At 34.4% G+C, this 22,865-nt stretch overlaps 1 protein-coding gene across 2 annotated transcripts; it reads left to right on the top strand.

The window, feature by feature from the left end:
* The first annotated feature begins 257 nt into the window (after window positions 1-257).
* On the top strand, window positions 258-21,392 carry LOC128232900 (pleckstrin homology domain-containing family F member 2-like). Of its 2 annotated transcripts, XM_052946696.1 has the most exons (10): window positions 258-290; window positions 1,097-1,161; window positions 1,884-2,021; window positions 2,788-2,851; window positions 3,797-3,922; window positions 4,312-4,421; window positions 6,014-6,158; window positions 10,334-10,399; window positions 14,355-14,452; window positions 16,436-21,392. In XM_052946696.1, the coding sequence occupies exons 1-10, from the start codon at window positions 275-277 to the stop codon at window positions 16,457-16,459; spliced, it is 852 nt and encodes a 283-aa protein (XP_052802656.1). In that variant the 5' UTR covers window positions 258-274; the 3' UTR covers window positions 16,460-21,392. The 2 variants fall into 2 exon arrangements, with proteins under 2 accessions (XP_052802656.1, XP_052802657.1); XM_052946697.1 differs by lacking the exon at window positions 10,334-10,399.
* The last annotated feature ends 1,473 nt before the right edge of the window (window positions 21,393-22,865 follow it).

Below are 22,865 nucleotides of genomic sequence, written 5' to 3'. Positions count from 1 at the left end.
CTCTTTAAATATAAGACGGTTCATGTTCCGTACATGTCTTAACTCTCTAGACTTTACAAAAATACTGTGTTGGAACTTTTTTTAATATTTTGTTGTTCTGTCGGTAAAAGAAAAAAAAATCACAATAGTATCTGTATTTTGTTGATGTTATTTCTTCTTCAGGATATTAATACTGAGCGATTAGTTGTTTTAAGTATTGGTATAACATAACCTAATTATTTTTAGTTGTCATCAAAATTTGTTTTGTGTGCATCAAAAATACGGAAGTAGAAAAATGGTTGACAGGCTAGGTAAACAATTGTTTTTAATTTTGCGTTACAGAAACGCAAATAAATATGAATGTATACTTAAGATTCATGAATATATTTGATTAATTTCATATTTTTAATTGAATGATTGTAAAGAACATGTCAGAAACTCGTTTTCGCCTGAGGGGAAGGCGTACCTAATCCAGTCGTACCAGTCTGGAATTCGACTGACCGTGTTTAATTCGAATGTACAATAATGTTTATATAGATCAGAGATAATTATTCAATTATTTTTTAACCAGATAATTATTTCAACTGAACTAGTCAATCATCTCATTAGATATTTATAAATTACCTCCATACTTCATAGAGACTTGAATGTATGATGCGGATCCCAACAGCTGCCCCTGGCTTACTTTAAATAGTTGCCTGTGGCCTCAGCCGGGTAAAATCAGTCTTGATCCTGAAGATGAAAAAAATACATCATTTTTATGGGCTGATAAGAAAAATGAAAAAATACATCATTTTATGGGCTGATAAGCAGCCCATAAAATGTTTTGTTTTTTTTCATTCACCAAAGTGTTGATTTCTATTTTTTCGTAGGCGTACCGAATAATAAGCTCCTGGTTGCCGAGAAATACCTCTTGCAAAAGGGTACCGGGCTTCGGGAAATAAAATAATTGCTATAGCCAATGGCGCATCAGAAAAATCTAATATGGCCACGCCCAAGTGGACTTATGTGGAAATTTATTGACGTCGTTACCGAAGCTTGCAAGGTCGAAAAAACAAAAGCATATTGAAGAATATGAAAAAATTGACTCCATTATAAACTGATATTTTTTTTTCAGTGAACAGTGAATCTAACACCCGCAGGATTGCCTGCGTGGAGCAATGCTTTGGCTCGTCAGGACAGGTAATAAGCTTGAGTTTTGCATTGCATTCTATTGGATTCAGAAACACTGTTTCCCACATATTTTACACATACTTCAACATTTCAAAGATGGGATCAATTACTGCTCATTTTAACATAAGTAATGCAATGGTTGAATGGTAACTTCAGTGTGTTCTCATTGCACATATATAATTATTTAAAGGCAACTGTATCTTGGCTGTTTTTGGATTTTTTTTTGTAGGATTTTGGTGGGGGGACTGTAATAGTCTTGGTGTCGTTGTTGGCTCATCTTTATTGTTGCGAATAAATGTTTACATTCTAAATAATACTTGGAACACAAGTTGCCTATATTTACTTTTATAGCAATGTGCATAACTCTTGCTATAACAATTTTTTCTTCAGTTATGGCCCTTGTTTGACGGAAAAAACAAGCTTCGCAGTAATGGATTACATTAAATATCAATCAAAGTATTATAACTTTACTCAGTAACTGCCTGAAACTGACCTTGAATTGTTGTTTGCAATTATTTGAAAAACCAATGGTTTATTTTCCATAAAATACAAGATCTTTTGCAAGAGATATAATTTAAAATGTGAAGTTATCGATATAAGAAGGCACAATACATGCTGTACATGATTGAACTCACTTTTGAAAAAGCAGGAAATAAGGAAAAAAACACACACAAATTTTCATTTTGAAAAGAGACTAAAAATGTACGTCATTTTAATTTGTTCTTTTCCAGCCATTGACAGTTCCAGGTCGGGTTTTAGTGGGGGAGGGGGTACTTACCAAGATGTGTCGGAAGAAACCTAAACCTCGACAGTTCTTCCTGTTTAATGATGTCCTCGTCTATGGAAATATTGTAATCAACAAGAAAAAGGTATCTTTTATGGCAGTTAATCATGATCAATAGTAATTCTATAGAATAATTTTATTATTCTGCGGCCTTAACGCAAGACAGATGTAGCCCCTAAATTTTAATATCAAATTATATCCATCTCTGACTCAGCCCTCAAGGAGTTCAGCTCTTGTATTCTACACATAAATAGTTAAGTATTTATGGGAAATGTATTGTTCAATCCCATGAATTTTCAAGAACTATTCAACTCCTCAAAACAGCATCTTAATTACATTATTGGTATACATGCAAATATATGAATATTTAAAGTTAAATACCTGTACATGTATGACGTTTTATTTTTTATGCATAAATATTTGTTCTGATAATACATGTAACTAGAATGCACATGTCTGGGGCCATATTTATATCTTAAGTCACTTCCTGACTCTAAAGTTGATTTCTTAAAATTTGCATAGTCAAATTAAAAGAAATATATACGAGTGTTTAACATTAATGTATGTTTTTAAATAAGGTAACTGAAATATAATGTATTTCAGAAATTATAAAGTTTTTATATCATATGACCTATGAGATACTTAAATTAGGAATTTGACTTGACTTAAGATGCTTTATGAATACCCGCTTACAAATAAGATACAATGTATACAGTTATCCGGTAGATGACCTTTGTTGGTAGTTACTGATAAGACAGAGTGTGCCTTTAAGTTATAACATGTTATTTTAGTCTAATTCTCTGGCACCAACATAACTAAGGCAAACCATTTATAAGGCTTTCTTGTTTCAGTATAACCAACAGCATATTATGGAGTTGGAAGACGTGAAGATAGAAAGTGTCGAGGACTGTGGCAGTGAGTTCATAGTAGTACTTGGCCCATATTCAGTATAATTCTTATCATTATCCTTAGACATGTCACAGTGATTTCATTTAGTCTATTGGTCAATTAATTCTTAAGTCAAAACACTCAGATTCTACTTTTAAATTTAAGTTAAATATAAGTAGATTGATGAATACAGCTCCAGAGTTAGAAAAATAGTTTGTTTATTAAAATGACTTGCCTTAGCAATTGATATAGGGATCAAGTACAGTGTAGGTGTAAGTCACCAATAATTTGTTATAACACGTGAATAAGTTCAGTATGTGGAAAAAATTGCGATGTTTTAGAGAAAGCCTGTTGTAGGTCTTTTACCATCATTATTTTAGATGGTAATAAATGTTTTCCTCTTTAATGTAGTATTTGAAATTCAAATTTTGAACATTTTGCTTTTACACACCACTAGGGCAACAGCGCCACCACTTTTATAAATATGTGCGTTTTTCCTTTTTAAGAAGTGCTTATTAGTTTTGTTGTGTTCCGGCATATGTACTATACATAACAGTTATGTTTGCATGCGTGAGAATGTTCTTACGGGGTGTGTTAGCACCGAAATGTACTTGCTATGCAATCAGATCTCAAAATATGCACAAGTCCGATTCGGGAGAAAAGCTGCTGGCACCACAGTTTGCACAATATTGAAACGAAATAGTAACCAGCCTACAGTAGAAGTGTTCTTACACAGTACCACATTCTCCGATTTTTGAAATATGTCCGTTAATTATCAAATGAAATATAAATCATACTCTCGTTTGTTCATGTAAACATAGGGCACAGCTCCACCACAGAAGCGTCGACAGCTCTTCTTCTTTGCACCTCCGTAAAGTGGTGGAGCTGGCGTTTAGAGGCCGTGTTTTAGCCCTGGTTTAAAAGGCTTATACAAAAAAGTTATATTATTTGTATTCGATAATTCTTTTACAGATCTAAGAAATGGCTGGAAGCTGATAAGCCCAAAGAAGTCGTTTGTTGTATATGCAGCAACTGCTGTGGAAAAGAGCCAGTGGATTTCTCACATACAGAAATGTGTGTCAGACCTTTTGAACAAACGTGCGTCATTGGGTAGCTTTTATTTGATTTTGAATATGTTTTCAGAGGGTTATGTTTAACTGTTTAATGTAAAAAACAAAACTGTTAAACCTTTCAATAAATAACAACTCTTTTTGTGATTTGTCTATGCAATATGTACATGTAGTAAAAAAAAATAGATAAATATGATATTTACTATATTTGTCAAAATTATTCAAATGTGAAAAAGTAAATAAAGTCACATCTATGGAAACAGTTCACTATCACCATGACCATTTTAAGTTTTGTAATAATTCAATCTTTCACATAAACAGACATCATTTTCCAAAGGCCGGTTATTCAGGTTTGCTGTTTTTGACGAATTGTCGTAAAGATAGCCCGAAACTTATTTGGATTGTTCTGTTTTTCAGGGGGAATAACTCAGAACACTTCAGACGATTCCCCAGTCTGGATCCCCGATTCCTCCGCAACAAAATGTATGGTGTGCAAGCGCTCTCAATTTTCCATGCTGAATAGAAGAGTAAGTACTTGGTAGAATGTGATCTTTTAGTTTATTTGAGGGCATGCTTTTTAAAGGAAAACAATTGGGTTTTGTATAGCCTTTGTGTCATTTTTGTGCCAAAGCTTATGGTGGCCAGATTCCATCTTGTAGTCTTTAACTACAATTATGGCTCCACCCATTCTTTTTTGCAGAGGGAGACATATTGTTTTAAGCACAAATGTTTGACTGTCTGCATCTGTCTGTCTGTTCCATACTTCCGAAATCCCTTGATGAAATTGTATGAAACTCAAGTCAAATATTCACCACATGAAACAAACATACAGAACCCATATTCCATCTGTGCTGGCTGAAGATCAAAGGTTTGAGTCATGGATTTCAGGTCCACTCTGAATATTTTTTTTCATTAAACTCAGGTCAAATGTTCACCACATTGAGCTGATGTGCAAAAGCCATATTCCAGGCGCACCAGGTCAAGTTTAAAGGTTCAATCAATATTTTTAGGTCTGCTTTGTATCTTCTAAACACCCTTTGAAGGATTTTTATGAAACTCCGGTCAAATGTTCACCGTATCGAGACAAAGCTCTGAACCCACATACTAGGCATATTGCCTCAAGGTCACAGCTCAACAGGGTTCCCACTGTCATGGAAAAGTCATGTGAAATTGATTTTTTTTCCAAGGTCAGGGAAATTTGGGAAATGGGCAAAAGTTAGTGAAATTTGGAACCTAGGATCAAGCAAGGAAACAATTTGTGAAATAGCAGAATGAAGGAAATGAGGCTTAGGCAGTTTTTCTTTCTGATAAGGAAAAGATGAATGAAAAAAGCCAATACACTAAATAAGAAGAGGTGGTTATGGTTGGCTGATTGGGAGGATGGAGGCCAACATTATTAATAATGCTCATAGATGACCAAATAAAGCTCCTATGAACACTTGATAGTTTGGTCAGAGAATTTTGGATTTAGTCAGGGAACTTTATTTTCTATGATTTGTGGGAACCCTGTTCAAGGTCAAAGTTTCAATCAATATATTTTGTGTCCACCCATCAACTCTTTGAAGGATTTTCATTTCTTCTGTGAATGGCGAGCAGAATCCACATTATATGTGTGCCGGCTCAAGGTCACAATTTAAGGTAAAATATTGGATTAATCAATTTGACAACCTTATACCTCTAAGCCCTTGATTCGGATGAAGGTTTTTATGAAACTTGGAAAATATTTGAACCACATTAACACAACCTGCATCATCTCGGCACACCAACTCATTGTCAAGGTCACAGTTCAAAGTCAAGGTTCTAGCAATATATTGTGTGTATACTTTTATGTCTGCTGTGGATCTCTTGCACCGATTGAAGGATTTTTACCAAATTCATGTCAAACATTCACCATGTCAAAACAAAGTGCATAACTCAAATTTGGCATGTTGGCTCAATGTCTAGGTGAAAGGTTTGTTTCTATATTCCTATTCTGACTTTGTCTACTACCTGTTTTATTATATGACTATCAAGAGAATAGGGTAATTCAGTACTCCATGAATTGAATCAACTGTTAAACTTTGTTTCGCACACAAAATAAAAAAAATGTTGTAGATTTCACACGTCTCCTCTGTTGCAGCACCACTGTCGTAAATGTGGCGTTGTTGTGTGTAACGAGTGTTCTAAGAATCGCTGGCTGCTGCCCCAGCAGTCATCGAAACCTCTCCGCGTGTGCCTTAGCTGCTTCGAGAAACTTTCCAACTCAAGATCCCAGTCGGACCAAGGTACAATGGTGTTATATGTTTAAAGAATATTGTCAGCTATTAGGAAGGGGGGGGGGGGGGGGGGGGTTGAAGACTTTTTTAATATTGTGATAGCCTTGGTGTCAACAGCAGCAAAAATATTCAAATGAAATTTGGTACACATGTTGCCAGAAACAAAAATGCCCATGCACAGCAAGGCCAGTAACTCTGGCTTCAATATTTATTGAGTCATTCCCCTTGTTTAAATGAAACAAGCTGTGGCGCTCTATTTCATTCAATAGAGAATGAAATATAATTTTATGAATATTTAAACCTTAATAAGATTAAAAAATTAAGTAATAATAATAAATAATTTCATAATTTTTAAATTTGCACTAAATTAAATAAATTTACGAATCATCTATAATGATAAAAATAAACTGTGTGTATACAAATGATTTATATCATCATGTCTGCTTGAATCCAAATCAGGAAAATAATGTCAAAGATTGATGAAGACTTTGTCTTGTTTTATAATGAAAATGTCATTGAAAGCGTTGAGTTGAGGATGCTTTCACATTTTATTGTTGACTTCTTGCACTTAAATTGTCCATTTACAGGCAAAAAATCAGGTTTGTTTTTTTCTAGATGTTAAAATTCACCTTGTTCAATGAATCACTTTCCATGTTTTGGTTTTGAGAGTGTAAGTTGGTCGAGCTAGCAGGTTTGCAAGATTTAAGAACCTGGGTCTGGTTTCACAATGAAACTTAAATTGTATCACAATCATTATAAAGACTTTTCAGCTATGACAGCAGGAAAGGATTTGAAAGAGCTTGCCACAAATGTTCACCATATTGAGACATATATGTGCAGAGGGGGAAACATCAGTTTTTATGGGCATAATATCACAACTGAGTTCAATCAAAAGTCAGATCATGTTATTCAAACCGGAGGTATGGCCCTTTATTTGTTGAAATTTACCAATTTAAAGATGTTGTTTTCTAACTTGAGCATTTCTTATCCAATCTTTACCAGACAATGTAAATGGCCATAATATTTTATCAACAATCAGATCACATTTATTTATTTCATGCATACCGGTGAAAGAGTGAAAAATATTAGTGAATGTTAACTTGATCATTTCAGTCTGGCTCGAGTGAAATGATAACCCTTGCTCATTCCACTCTGTATATACAACTTGGGACTATTTTTTCCATCTTTTAGAAGATTTGCTACCCTTGACTTCGAAAAAATACATGTATGTCACAAGTACATGTTTGTTGTCGTTTGTAGTGCAGTAATATATACATATTGACCGAATCGTATTGGATTGTCTCAATCAAATTATGCAATAGTTTCAATAAAACAAACTTTTTTGTGATTGATTATAAATATTAAAAAAGAACAAGCTTACCAATTTATGTATGAACTATTTCATGGAAAATGCTGTTAAAATTGGTAGGTATCGGTTGAATATTTACCGTACTTGGCCACATGTGCTAGTAATAGAGTTGATAGACCATTTCTTCCTACAAACTCTAACCGCGTACATGTATGCACAAGCATTTTGAATTTGACCAATTTCCAGTTTACGTTCATCAGTTCAACAATACATTTTTTATTTTTTTTATTTTTCAAAGTTTGCGCTGCATCCCTCTCAAAAGCATCTTCGGGCACATCCTCGACATTTCATCTGGGGTCTTCATAAACACATGGGAACGTGACATTCAACTTTAATAGATATGAAACTAATTCGCTCTCTCAACAACAAAACATCCTTCGGCTGCACTGAGCATGAATTCACCCCCAAAAAAACACTAAACACAGACTTCCGTTGCTTTGACGAATACACACTTTTATAAGTCCATCATTGTTAATTTAAATCCGTTGAAATTGTTTTTGAATGTACAAAAATGTCACATCCTCAAGTTTCATTGAATTGTATTTCTACGCGATACATTTTTTTTATTTACGAAATGCTTTTGTTTAAATACTTGTTTTTTGTCTCATTAAATGTTAAACATGATAGGTTTCGTTGATGGAACTAGAGTTTTATCTAAAAATAATTTCAATTCCAACAACCATTTTCATAAAGTGTGGAACTTTTTTTTTAGTGGAAGGACTGCTTGCACGAAGAGGAGATAACTTTGACATAGCAATTATGCCGCAGTTAAATTCAACAAATATCCTCTATATCTACTCTTGGGTGACAGCCCTGTATTTGTCAAACTTGGTTTCAGTATTTATGGCATAATATCACGATTACATTTTGTTCCTCAATGATTGGTTTGCCTGATAGATCTCATAGTTATCTGATTCGTGGATATTTTCTTCTTTAATATTACTGTTTAATCAGACCATAGGATTTCAAGCAGGAAGCCATTTTCTCGTCTTAGATTTGTTGTGAAACCAGTCCCTTGGTATTTTACGATATTAGCCCAAGAGCTACATAATAACTTACTTGCAGTCCCAAATATCTTTGTTTTGTCTTAAATAGCAAAACCTTAATCTTTAGACATTTGTTACCATTTTCCTAGGGTAAAAATAGAGTATAAAGAGCTTCAGACATCCATAGTACCACCAGGGGCCATGATTATGAACAGTCTCATGCAAAACTACAAATCTTCATTTCATTCTAATTGAGTACTGATGATAAAATTTGCTTACTTTTATTATGATTTGAAAATGTACAATTCTTTAGATTTATTTTTTTAACTCAATGGAATAAAGATGATTCTATTTCATTTATTAAAAAAGCTTTTCTGAGTCTAGACTCAGACTTGAGACTGTTCGTAAGCATTGGCCAAGAACTAGTGCTTCAGTTGGTTGTCCCGCACTAATTATGTCTAGACATATTGTTTTTGCCCTGTCCGTCAGTTAGTCAGTCAGTCAGTCGGTCCGTCAGTCTGTATGTCACACTTCGTTTCCGCTCAATAACTAAAGAACGCGTGCACCCAGGAACTTCATACTTGGTATGCTAGTTGGTAATGACTAGTAGATGACCCCTATTGATTTTGAGATCAGTAGGTCAAAGGTCAAGGTCACCGTGACCTTGAGGTGAAGAAACGGTTTCCGCTCAATAACTAAGGAGTCTTTGGGTGCAGGAACTTCATTTTTGGTATGCTAGTTGTTCATGACTAGTAGATGACTTCTATTGATTTTGAGATCAAAAGGTCAAAGGTCAAGGTTACCTTCAGGTAAAAAACGATATGTTGGCGGTGACCTTAAGCTTAAAAATGGTTTCTGGTCAACAACTTAAGAACGCTTGTACCCAGGAACTTCATTTTTGGTATGCTAGTTGGTAATGACTAGTGGAAGACTCCTATTGATTTTGAGATCAATAGACCAAAGGTCAAGGTCACCGTGACCTTGAGGTGAAGAAACGGTTTCTGCTGATTAACTAAAGAACGCTTGCACCCAGGAACTTCATACTTGGTATGCTAGTTGGTCATGACTAGTTGATGAACCCTATTGATTTTGAGATTAGTAGGTCAAGGTTAATAACTAAAGATCCTTTGGGTCCAGGAACTTCATACTTGGTATGGTAGTTTTTCATGACTAGTAGATGACCCCTATTGATTTTGAGATCAGTAGGTCAAAGGTCAAGGTCACCGTGACCTTGAGGTGAAGAAACGGTTTCCGCTCAATAACTAAGGAGTCTTTGGGTGCAGGAACTTCAATTTTGGTATGCTAGTTGTTCATGACTAGAAGATGACTTCTATTGATTTTTAGATCAAAAGGTCAAAGGTCAAGGTCGCCATGACGTTGAGTTGAAGAAAAGGTTACTGCTCAATACTTAAAGAATGCTTGCACCCAGGAACTTCATACTTGATATGCAAGTTGGTCAGGACTAGTAGATGACCCCTATTGATTTTTTTATCAGTCCGTCAGTTAGTCAGTCAGCCCTATCAGTCTGTACGTCACACTCAATAAATAAAGAACGCTTGCAGGACCCCTATTGATTTTGAGATCAGTAGGTCAAAGGTCAAGGTCGCATTAGATATTCACTATTTAATATGGGTGAATAAACCAAACTTCACTGTTGGTTCGTCTCCAGTCCAAAATTACAAATTTCATGTCCATCATTTATTTTTTTCTCATATATGACCACACAATAGGGGAGACAAGCGCTTTTACACTGTTTAAATCACTATTTCTTGAACTGGTGTTTCATTTTATTGCTTTCAACAGTTTGAACAGAGCGAGCTTTATTTTAGATATAAATGCAACTGTAACAGAGCCATGTGTTACTTGTGATGAAGACAGAGCTAGCCTCTTATTAAGTATTTAACTGTTTTATGTCAGGGGCTGTATTCAATAACTTAAGTTAATTGTTTTGATAGGACTCTAAAATAATTTGGCCAGAAGCCAAAATGGAATCATTGAGGCCTGTCTAAGGATACATTGAGGCCTGTCTAAGGATACATTGAGGCCTGTCTAAGGATAACTATATTGAATACGGCCCCATAAATAAACTACCCTGCCAGGCAAGTTAATTTGAATGCCAAGAATGTCTTCTTCTTTTTTAAAAATTTATGCTAGCTTAATTTGAATTTTTATACTTTAATAAGATGATAAGCAAAAACAGTCCTTGACAGTCAAACAAAGTAAAAATGAAATGTTTTAGCACATCTGTTTTTAGCTCGACTATTCGAAGAATAAGGAGAGCTATACTACTCACCCTGGCGTCGGCGGTGGCGTCGGCGTTGGCGTCACACCTTGGTTAAGGTTTTGCATGTAAGCACCTTTAAGTCATTATCTCAGTAAATACATCAGTTATTGCATTTAAACTTTGGATATGTATTCCCAACTATCTTACATACTAAATTAATGAAGTTAGATAACAATTATTTGAATATAATGCAAATAATAGGCCTTTATTATTCGACTTAGAAAGTCTGGTTAAGGTTTTGCGTGTAAGCACACATAGGTTAATATCTCAGCAACTACTTGAGGTATTGCATTAATACTTGATACAATGGTACTCAACCATCCAACCTACTAAATTAACCAAGTTAGATAACTCTAGTTTGCATTTAATGAAAATAATTGCCCTTTTTTATTCGACTTAGAAATTCTGGTTAAGGTTTTGCGTGTAAGCACACATAGGTTAATATCTCAGCAACTACTTCAGGTATTGCATTGAGACTTTATACAATGGTAGTCAACCATCCAACCTACTTAATTAACCAAGTTAGATAACTCTAGTTTGCATTTAATGCAAAATAATTGCCCTTTATTATTCGACTTAGAAATTCTGGTTAAGGTTTTGCATGTTACCACATTTAAGTCAATATCTCAGCAAATATATCAAGTATTGCATTGAAACATTAGATTTGTATTCCCAGATAACACTTTTTTGAAAATAATGCAAATTATGGGCCTTTATTATTTGACTCTAGTTTGCATTTAATGAAAATAATTGCCCTTTTTTATTCGACTTAGAAATTCTGGTTAAGGTTTTGCATGTAAGCACACATAGGTTAATATCTCAGCTATTACTTGATGGATTGCATTGATACTTTATACAGTGGTACTCAACATCTACTTAAATAACCAAGTAAGATAACTCCAGTTTGCATTAAATTAAAATAATGGCCCCTTTTTTATTCGACATAGAAATTCTGGTTAAGGTTTTGCATGTAACCACTTTTAAGTCAATACCTCAGCGAATACGTCATGTATTGCATTGAAAATTTACACACAGGCTCCCATCTATTTAACCTTCTTATTTAATCAAGTAAGATAACTGTATCTTTTATAATATATAATTTTTGCCCCTTTATTATGCGACTTAGAAATTCTGGTTAAGGTCTTGCATGTTAGCATGTTAGCACACATAGGATAATATCTCAGCAACTATTTGATGAATTGCATTGAGACTTTATACAATGGTATTCAACCACCCAACTTAATTGAATAACCAAGTTAGATAACTGTATTTTGCAAATAATGGCCCTTTATTATTAGACTTAGAAATTCTCGTTAATATTTTGCATGGAACCACATTTATGTTTATATCTCAGAACACCATGTATTACATTGAAATCTAATCTAACAGTGATCCATGCATGTTTCGCCAAAACTTTTCAATCCTTACATTGAAAAGCAGCGGAATAGTCGAGCGTGCTGTTTCTGTGACAGCTCTTGTTCATGTAAAAATGCCTAGACCTATGGTCATCAAACTTGACATGGAGGTGTGGCCTGACAAGAAGATGACTCCTAATGATTTTGGGGGTCATCGGGCCAAAGGTCAAGGCCACAGTGACCTTAACAATGCCTGCACCCATGTCCCTCAAACTTGACTTGGAGGTTGTTCCTGACCAGAGATGAACCCTATTGATTTTATTGGTCATCAGGTCAAGGTCAAGGTCTCAGTGACCGTGAAGGCAAACTCCACAATTTCTGGACCTATGGTCATCAAACTTGACATGAAGGTTGGGCCTGACTAGAAGATGACCCCTATTGATATTGGGGGTCATCGTGCCAGAGGTCAAAGTCGCAGTGAGCTTTAATGAGAAATGTTATCAAAGCTTCTCACAGGGTTATCTCAACAATGCCTGGACCCATGGCCCTCAAACTTGACTTTGGGGTTGGGCCTGACCTGTAGATGACCCCTTTTGATTTTAGGGGTCATTACTTCAAAGGTCAAAGTCACAGTGAACTTGAACACAAAAAGCTTGTCTGTGTGATAACTTGTCAATGACTGGGCCCATGGCCCTCAAACCTGACATTTAGGTTTTGGGTGACCAGTTGATGACTCCTATGGATTTTGAGGTCATGCAGTCAAAGGTCATGGTCATAACTCATATTCATCATTAAATGTCTTGTCATATTTACTTTTTCCCTGCTGCTAAGAGGATACATTTTTATCTGCAAATATTAGTCATCAACTGATCATGATTAAAAACTGTACCTACTATCCTCACACTTTGAATGGTCATAATATTAAAACTGCCTCAAAGGCTCCAATGTCAATGACAAGTCAGCTGTCATTTTAGTCCATGCATATTTCATTCAATTGTCCAAATAATCCTGATTGCATGGCGCTCTGGGGGGGGGGGGGGGGGGGGAATGAAACTAGGTACAAATGTTGTCAGAGACAATACCTAAAGGTAGTTTTAGGAAGGCCCATAACTCTTGTCTTAAATATTGTCAAGTTATGCCCCATGTTAAACTGTGGGAAACGGGAGCGCATAGGCATAAGCTTCACACGGCTTGTTCAGCTTCTTGCATTTTTATTTAATGAGATTATCATCACAGTCAACTCATATGGCATTCAAGCTAATTCCTGTGTAGCTTTACGAAAATAAGAAATTCTACTAATAATCATTATTCAATAAAAGTTGCTGGTGAGTTTTATTAACTGTTTAAAAGCTTTCAACTTTCGCAAGTAGTTAATAAACAGCTTTGTGCTCTATTTGTCGATGGATTCAATATAAAGGAGAAACATAATGCTTCTGGTTTGAGTAATAATCAGGGAACCAGCTTAAGTACAGTGTGAATTTATTCTATAGCGTTGCTTCCTTGTAATCAATATCTCAACTGCATTATAAGTGATCATATGACTTGGATATGTGATCACACATGACTTTGATGTGGTGATCACATGACTTTGATATGGTGATCACATGACTAGGATATGGTGATCACATGTCTTGGATATGGTGATCACATTACTTGGATATGTGATCACATTACTTGGATATGTGATCACATGACTTGGATATGGTGATCACATGACTAGGATATGGTGATAGGATATGGTGATCATATGACTTTGATATGGTGATCACATTACTTGGATATGTGATCACATGACTTGGATATGGTGATCACATGACTTGGATATGGTGATTTGGATATGGTGATAACATGACTTGGATATGGTGATCACATTACTTGGATATGGTGTAATATAATAACAAGCTGTGATTGCATGATAGCTGGTAATAAGATGTTCAATGTTTATGAACATTGCTCTTTTTTACTAATTAGACAATGATGATAAAATTTCTTGATAACTGACTGTACAAAGCAGAACCATTAAAGCTTTATAGAAGCAAGAAATTCTAAAACTACCTTCAATCATCTTGTGTAAGGAACCTAGTTTGTTGATTTTTCAAATGTGTATGTCCCAAATTTTTATTTTTGTTACCAGACGGGCTTTGGGGCCCCCACTCACTCTCAGTGACAATTTTGTGTATTTATATCCAATGGATTTGTTTTCATTATTAGTGGGATTTCCTGCCCCAGCGGTCACATCAAACGACGAGAGTTCAGGTTCCGATTCAGATGAAGAAGACGATGATGCAGTTTATCAAGGAATACCAGAGGTATATGTATTCTGCACCCTGTATTGTTTTAGAGGCTTTTATTATACCCTTATATCAAGTATTACTTCTGGTGTTAATGATAAAGCTATCTAATTTATTACCAAATAAAGTTTTACCAAATAAAGTTTAACATAATAAATGACATTGCACAGGATAACCCGTAAAGATTTGCACAAGTACAAAAGCTTATTTCCAACGGGGTCAGACGACAAAAAGTGAAACAGTATTCTGATTTATTTGCTTAATGCTTCTACAGTGGGTCAACATTCAACTGATAATCTTGAATGATAATATATATCTAGATTTATAATCGGGGCTTCAAGCTATAAGTCTGACATCGACCACAAATTTTTCATTACTGCGAATTAAAATTACATAAGCGGCGCACTCAGCTTTCAGACTATGTAGCTAATCAAGCGTGTCGCTGTTGATATCTTATATATGACTTGGTTAATTAATTCGGAATTTTAATGCTTTCGCGGATTACCAATGACAAATGCATTTATCTTTAAAACCGTTTTTAACCAGCAATGCTTCGTTATTACAATTTAAATTTAACAGTTTGGTAATCAACAAAGGATTTATCATGTAATGATCGACGACGACATAGCATATTGCCATGTGAAAATATGGACCGATTTAAACACTTAATCAGGATAGCTGCAAGCACATAATTAACACATAGTTTGTTTAATTGTGTCTTCTGCGACCTACAAATACACGTGATTGGACCAATTGCAAGCGTCTGCTAATTAACAGGTAGGCTATATCTCGTGTTCAGCGTAGCGGAAAAAGCAGCTGGTCGCATTGGTCTGATGGTAACTAAGACACTTTTATGACCTACTGGGGGTAATTTTGAATGTGTGAATGACCCATGAATGTTTGTGTATTACAATTTTTACTGACTTAGTCGTTTTGGACCGAAATTATAAAAAAATGAGAACATTTCGGACCGATTTTTTTACACTTTTTGAAACTGAAATCGGTCTGGCTTGGTCAAAATCGGTCCAGACCGGCAAATTGCCGTTTTTTTAGAAGGCCTGCTTAAATGCATATTTGTACAAGCATTGACAAATGATGTAAAGGCAAGTCTGCACATTAAAACAACTGAGGTCTGTTATATGGCACCAAGCCATATGACTTCGCCCTTATAAGATATCATCATCATGTAATTTTTTCGTTAGGCCTCAAAAAAAAAATTTTTTGGTTAGGGTTACATCCTTTTCAAAAATAGGTAGGGTAGGTAGGCTTTTTTTTATTTATTTTTTTATTTTTTTTATTAGGCTTTATATAAGAATGTCATTTTCATCATTGGAGAATGGTGTTGAAGTTATCTTCTATATAAGCAATTAAGGTTTTAAACTACATATTGAAAAGCAAAAAAAAAAAAAAAAAAAAAAATTTTCATTTTTTTTTTCAAACTGACTATAAAAAACGTGAGGGTCGGCGCCTATTCCGTAGGTAGGGTCGGGTAACCCGAACCAAATGTATTTTTTTTTTAGGTCTTATGTCCTTTCAGGTGGTTTATATAAATTTATCAGTGAGATTTAAAAAGTGAAATAACTTTTTAATATCAATAACTGTTTTGAAAATTGGATCAGCATACACACAGCTGGGAAAAACCCAATGATTTGATGTTGACAATAGATTTGGAAAACTTCATATTAAATACTATTTGATGTCATTTTAAATAAGTCTTTAGTATATAATACATGTATAACTTTAATAGTAACATTTTTCACTTTGCAATTAAGTCTAGTTTTAGCAAGTTGCATAAATGAATAGCTTTGAAAAATAGTATATTGAATGAACACTAATTTAATATCTTTGAAAGTTTTGTACACATTTGTACTAAAGTTTACCCATTAGAAAAAAAGTTAAGTTTCTTGTAAGAAAAATGTAAATAGTCATTACCACTGTGTCTTCAGATAGACACTGTATAGGTAAATTCTTACAATGTCTTTTACTGTTTGATATTTTCAGGATCAGTTCCAGAGTTACAATTGACAACAGCGAGTGGTGAGGCTACCGAGAGATTAGTTCTAGACATTTATCTGTCAAATATGGCCTTATTCCATATTTCTGAGTTACTTGATTTATGATTCTTATAGAGTTTATAATGTATGATTCCATTGTTATTGATTTTCTGGTAATGTTATTGCTCTTTAACTTTAAGCTCCACTGTTTTTTTGAGAAGCAAATGTTGGGCTATTGTGTGATACTCTTGGGTGTCGTTGGCATTGACGTCTATGTGGTAGTGCAAAACCTGAAACCTTAGTCATGACTCAAAAACCGTTTATTTAAATGAAACTTGGTAAAGCTATTCAAATGAAACTTGGTAAAGCTATTCAAATGAAACTTGGTAAAGTTATTCAAATGAAACTTGCTTAAGTTATTCAAATGAAACTTGGTACAGATGTTTGTACACAATCATCATCATGTTTGCCAATACACATGTATGACAAGGGCCATAACTCTGGCTTTGATAATTTTCCCTTGTTCAATTGGGGAAAAAAACAGAAAAGAGTTGGCATTTCCTCCTAGGTGCTTTTGTTAAATAATAAATATTATTTCGCTTTAAAAGTTGAAATTGAACCACTTTACATGCGTGTAATACAGACAATTTGTATTGTTGTACTAATACTTTTAGAAGTTAAATAGTGCATATTTTTTTTATTTTTTTTTCATAAGATTTGTTAGATGTGTAACTGCTTTTTTTCTTTCTTTTTTTTCGACTTGACAAAATGTAGCTTCCAACTTTGCACATGCAGTTTCATTTGTGATAAGGTTTTGATATGTTGAATTATAATTAAGAATGCTCACATTAATATAATTATTTAGCAAGTTACTGTGTCAGTCAACTTTGCAGATACTTGAATAGTGCTTTTTTATACACATTGATTACCATGTCTGTTATATTTTGCCATCTTTTTATGTGCTCTTTTTCTTGACACAAGGTCACCAAGTCTTTAAAATATCTTGAGATTTATGATCACCCTTAATTTTCAAAGACACCAATTTATCTGATGCTCATGAACCAATTTCATTCAATCACTAGTTTACAGTCAAAAGAAACCTATTATATATAGGAATGAAGCAAAGAATGTTGGGTGTCTTTATACCTGAATTATATATCGTTACAACTCAGGGCCTACTCATTCGAAAAAGTGATCTTACAATACAATTGTTGATAAAAAGGTCCTTAGTACGGTATGTATGTATGTATGTTTGAAACTTTATACTGGGTTTAAAAAAAGAAAGAAGTCATTTCCTATGATTATGTTTTAATTTGAATGAATTTCCAAGCTCTGCGCATAAATAGGATAGTATCTGTCAGGGACAGTGGTTTTTTAGCTCTACTGGCCAAAGGCCAGAAGAGCTTATGCGATGGTAATGTGTACGTAGTATGTACATCCGTGCGTCCATGCGTCTGTAAACCACTATGCAAATCCTTGCTATTTTGAACAAGGCTTTATTTAGTGGTCCACTACCATGGTTGTTCAAATTATGCCCCTTGGGTCAAAACTGGCACTGCCCTGGGTGTCACTATTTTCCTAGGGACTTATTTAAGAAATATTTTCAAAATCTTCTTGTTTCAAACCAGTTTCAAGGCCCATACCTTTGATATTTGTTGTGGAGCATCATATGATGCAATTGAAAACATTTGAAAAAATGCCCCTTGGGCAAAAGCTGGCCCCACCCCTTTTGACTTACTTATTAATTTTTAAAGCTACAGTAATGAAATTTTGACCATGTGAACAGTTTTGCAAACAAGCATTAATGTTGTCCTCGGATGTCCTTGACTTTGACCGACTTTTTATTTTTAAAGCTACAGAAATGAAATTTTGACGATGAGTACAGTTTTGAAAGCAAATATTTTTTACCCTCAGATTACCTTTACTTGGCTCATATTAAAATAGCTCATGCAACTAATCTGCTTACAACACTTCCTGTCCTCAGATGTTGAACGTGCAGCGTTTTCAGCTAACCCAAACACTAAAAGTGAACTATATATTTGTTGCCTATTACTCAAACGTACATGCTCTGGATTGAAAATGACCACAAGAGCCATGCCAGTAGAGCATAGGCCCTTTTGGGCCTCTTGTTATACATAATTTATCAGTATAAGGACGTTAATATATTTTGTGTGTAAATGTTCATGTTCTAATTTCACCAGGTGCCAATATCACAATATTACTTAAGTCAAATCTCAATCTCAACCCATTTTATCACATAAGAGTATGGTATGATTGAAGATCTTGATTGATTTGAGTTTTTAACTGCATATTTTCTCAAATTGTGTTCATGGAAACGTTGGTCAATATTCAAAAGAAACATGATGTCAACAGCAAATTATAAAACTTATTAAACTGTTAAAAATCAATGAGTTGTACGCAATTTCATTTTGGGCGGTAAGATCATTTTTCTTTTTAAAAAATATTTTGCATGCTGTTATTTACTCCACCTAAATGGATGTCAGTGGGACTTTTGACAATTTTATGACTATGACAGACTCGTTACAGGGATACATAAGAAATGTCAAAATAATAAAAAAAGTATCCCTGAATGCTCATTATTCTAGCTAGCTGTTATCATGTAAAATGATATTGAGATTGAGAAATGACATATTAGAACGTACTTTTCTGATATTTGGGCCATGTTTTGTATTTTACAGATTGTACCAGGTTTTGATACGATTTCAAACAATTTGAGGATACATTTCTGTTTCATTGTTTTCTCTGTTGAGTTCCCATACCCGGTACTTCAAAAACACAGACATGATTTTTTGTTATTATCTAATTATTCAATTTGTAATGATAAAGTTATTTTGGCATGTGCTAAAATATCCATTTATAACATTTTATCAGAACTGTAAATTTCATTAAATCAACAAAGATTTATAACACTGAGATCTATTAAATGTTAAGGTTGAAATCTAACATTTGTAATACATGTAGATCTTCAAGTATACATATGTGCATGCATTTTTTTCAAAATGTTGTTATTCAAATTATTAAAATTATTACCATGTATCTTTAAGTTAAGGATGTTATATAAGTTGCCCTTCAATATAATAGGGTTATTAGTTCTGCGTTTTGATCCGGGAGGTTGTATTCGACTCGAGTGGATTTTTGCAGATTCGGATTTCACGAGCTGAGTGAAATCAAAATCTGCAAAAATCCACGTGAGTTGAATATGATGTTCCGGATCAAAACGCAGTACTAATAACCCTTGTCTTATATACATTATTGGTTAGATCACTTAAAAGCCGCAGGTTTTCATAATAAATGTCATTTTCACGATGCACTTTTTTGTTTTATGGCGTCATTTTAACATCAAGCAATGATACTTGTTATGACGTGACATCGCAAGAGTGGAATACTGCCGTATTTCACTGGAGTGGAATACGGACTACCGTATTTTGCGATATGTATTGCTTGTGGATTTATATTGGATATAGAATAAAAAAGTTATTAAAACTTTAGGAAATGTTATAAAACAAGCCTTTGGTAAGCTTTATACCAGTTCTGTAACGAGTTTCATAATATTTGATAGAAAACAGCAACCAATGTAAGATTCACAAAAATGAAGATATTAAGATCTCATTCATTTTTCTGTACAAGGTTTGAGGGTAAACTAGATGTGCAAAATGAAGTCGAGTAATATAACGCTAGTGTAAAACAAGAAAATACGTACCAGTATTTGTTTGGTATACAGAGCTCTATCTATGTTTATATTCTCTGTTATTGTTTATTTTTTTCTGTAACTTCATGGAAACTATTGTTATTTATTTTCATATAATGCCCCACACAAAATTGATGTGGTGGAGTTGTTAATAATTCTTTTTACAGATACCAGCTAGCCTATAGCCGCATTTTACACTGCATAGTTTTGCCTGGATAGTGAGTTCCGGTGCAAAATCCGGCTAAAACGGTGAAAAGAGGTCTACAATGTAGAGGAAGTTGTAAATAGAGACTGCATGAACAAATACTTTAATGTTAACTTATTGTGAATTATTTGAAAAAAAAACAGCTCTGTAATTATTTACTTCTACTCATGTATTATATATATTGCCTATGTTGTATGATTCGGGGAGTTAATACGAGAAGTTACCAAGTAATAGTTAGAAGACATGAAGTGAATTCTTAATTAATGATTAAGAATGGGCGGAGTGAGCGTAGCGAACGAGTCTTTCTTAATAATTAAGAATTCACTTCATGTCATATAACTGACTTAAAATACAACCTCATTGGCTGATACATTGTTGACCGAAAATTTGACGCAGGGAATGTGTATCGGATGATTGGCAGTAGGCGGACCTTTAAACATGCGCAAATGTTGAAATTCTTAATGATAAAGTCTACTACTTAATGGCTGCCTATCGGCTGAAAATGTTAGTTGAATTCTAAGCCACATTAAAGTATAGAAGGTTTTGATACGTTCTTACATTAACCCCATCAATTTTGTAAGTCCATTCAAAAATCAATGTAAATCAATTTTTTGAATGGCTTTAACTTACATGATAAATGATGCAGTTAATTAAAAAAATATATAGGTTATCTTGGAGAAAAAATCAAAGATTTGAACAACAAAAAATGGTACAGTCATCAGTTGTAAAATGTTTATTTTTTAATACGTTTAGTTTAAGTGCTTATTATTCTTTGAAATGCCACCCTGCTATTCTGGTTAGCATATTTTTATACATGAAAGGCAAACTATCTCTAGTCTAAATTCTCCCTTTCTCTCTTATAATACATGTATACCACTTTTTTGGTACAAATTACATGTACTTTGATTGTTAAATGTAATACAAGTGCTTTAATTTTTAGTATTTTAATGTGAATTAACACCAGTATGAAACATGTATTATACAAATATGCACGCATACTGGATGTATCCAATACATTATTTTCATTATATAATAAACTAAAATCTACAATATATGTGTTGAGTTTGATTTTAGATGATGATGATGGTGGTGGTGGTGATGATGATGATGGTGGTGGTGGTGGTGGTGATGATGATGATGATGATGATGGTGGTGGTGGTGGTGGTGGTGGTGGTGGTGGTGGTGGTGGTGGTGGTGATGATGGTGGTGGTGGTGGTGGTGGTGGTGATGATGATTACTATTATTATATTACTATTACTGTATTACCAGTAGTACTATACGCCCGTTCATCAAGAGGATGTATTATAGTTTCAACTGTGGCAGAGGAGCGGGAGTGTCCAATATGTTGTCAGATCAACAACTTGAGAAGCATTTGTCCAATCATGACTAAATATGGTCAGAATGTGTATCAGCATTATATCTCGGACAAGTTTGATTACCATATATCTCAAGTCACTTTAGAGTTATTGCCCTTTGATTATAAAAATTATATATACTCAGCCATGTCCGATCAACTACTTTAGCATTTTTTTAATCATGACTAAATATGGTCAGAATGTGTATGGGCATTATATATAGGACAAGTTTGTTTACCATATATATATATATCTCGAGTCACTTGAGAGTTATTTCCCTTTGATTATAGAAATTACCTTTAATCAGTCATGTCCGATCAATAACGTGAGAAGCATCAGTCCAATCATTACCGAATTTGATCAGACTCTGAATGTGTGTCTGCAGAAAATCTCTTTCAGACTCAAAAATGAGCCCGCCATGTTTGCAAAAACTGGATTTTTCTTCTATATTTACTTAATATAGGACGGGCCAATTTGAGAGAGCGGACACCATTTATGACCAAACTTGATGCCTTAATATAGGACGGGCGAATTTGCGAGAGCGGAACACCATTTATGACCAAACTTGGTGCCTTAATATAGGACGAGCGAATTTGAGAGAGCGGAACACCATTTATGAACAAACTCGATGCCTTTATAAAGAACGGGCAAATTTGCGACTAGTCGCACTCTTCTTCCTCCTTTTTCTTCTTCTTCCTCTTCCTCACCCTTCTCCTCCTGCTTCCTTATTACGTATGCACCGGTAAACGGCGAGCATCTGATGGATATGCGGCTTGGTCAAGTCATAATGTAGCCAATTGACATGACGTTTATAAAATCTAAATAAGGGTGAAAAACAAGTTTGTTGTGTCGATTCTGTAAACACATTTTTTTCTCCGAAGTATGGCATTAAAGGGGCTGTCTCACGTATGCTAAAATAGCGGGAGAAAAAAAAGGAAAATTGTCGAAAACTGACATAAACTTGGCATCGATGTGTACAATGCATTGAAACTTACTAACTGAAGTACCGGTACCACATAGTTTACAATTTATTTAAGTTAAGCAGTTATTTCGTATTTTTCCATGAAAAAAATACTGGGTATGTCTACCTGGTAGAATTCATTCCTTACGCGTGATTGGCTAGTCGGTGTTATCACGTGATATTACGGAGGTAGGTGTATAGCTTAAT

The sequence above is a fragment of the Mya arenaria genome, chromosome 4 (genome assembly GCF_026914265.1).
Source record: "Mya arenaria isolate MELC-2E11 chromosome 4, ASM2691426v1".
Taxonomy (NCBI): domain Eukaryota; kingdom Metazoa; phylum Mollusca; class Bivalvia; order Myida; family Myidae; genus Mya; species Mya arenaria.
The sequence above is the reverse complement of the archived record's forward strand: the minus strand, read 5'-3'. Positions and strand labels throughout refer to the sequence as shown.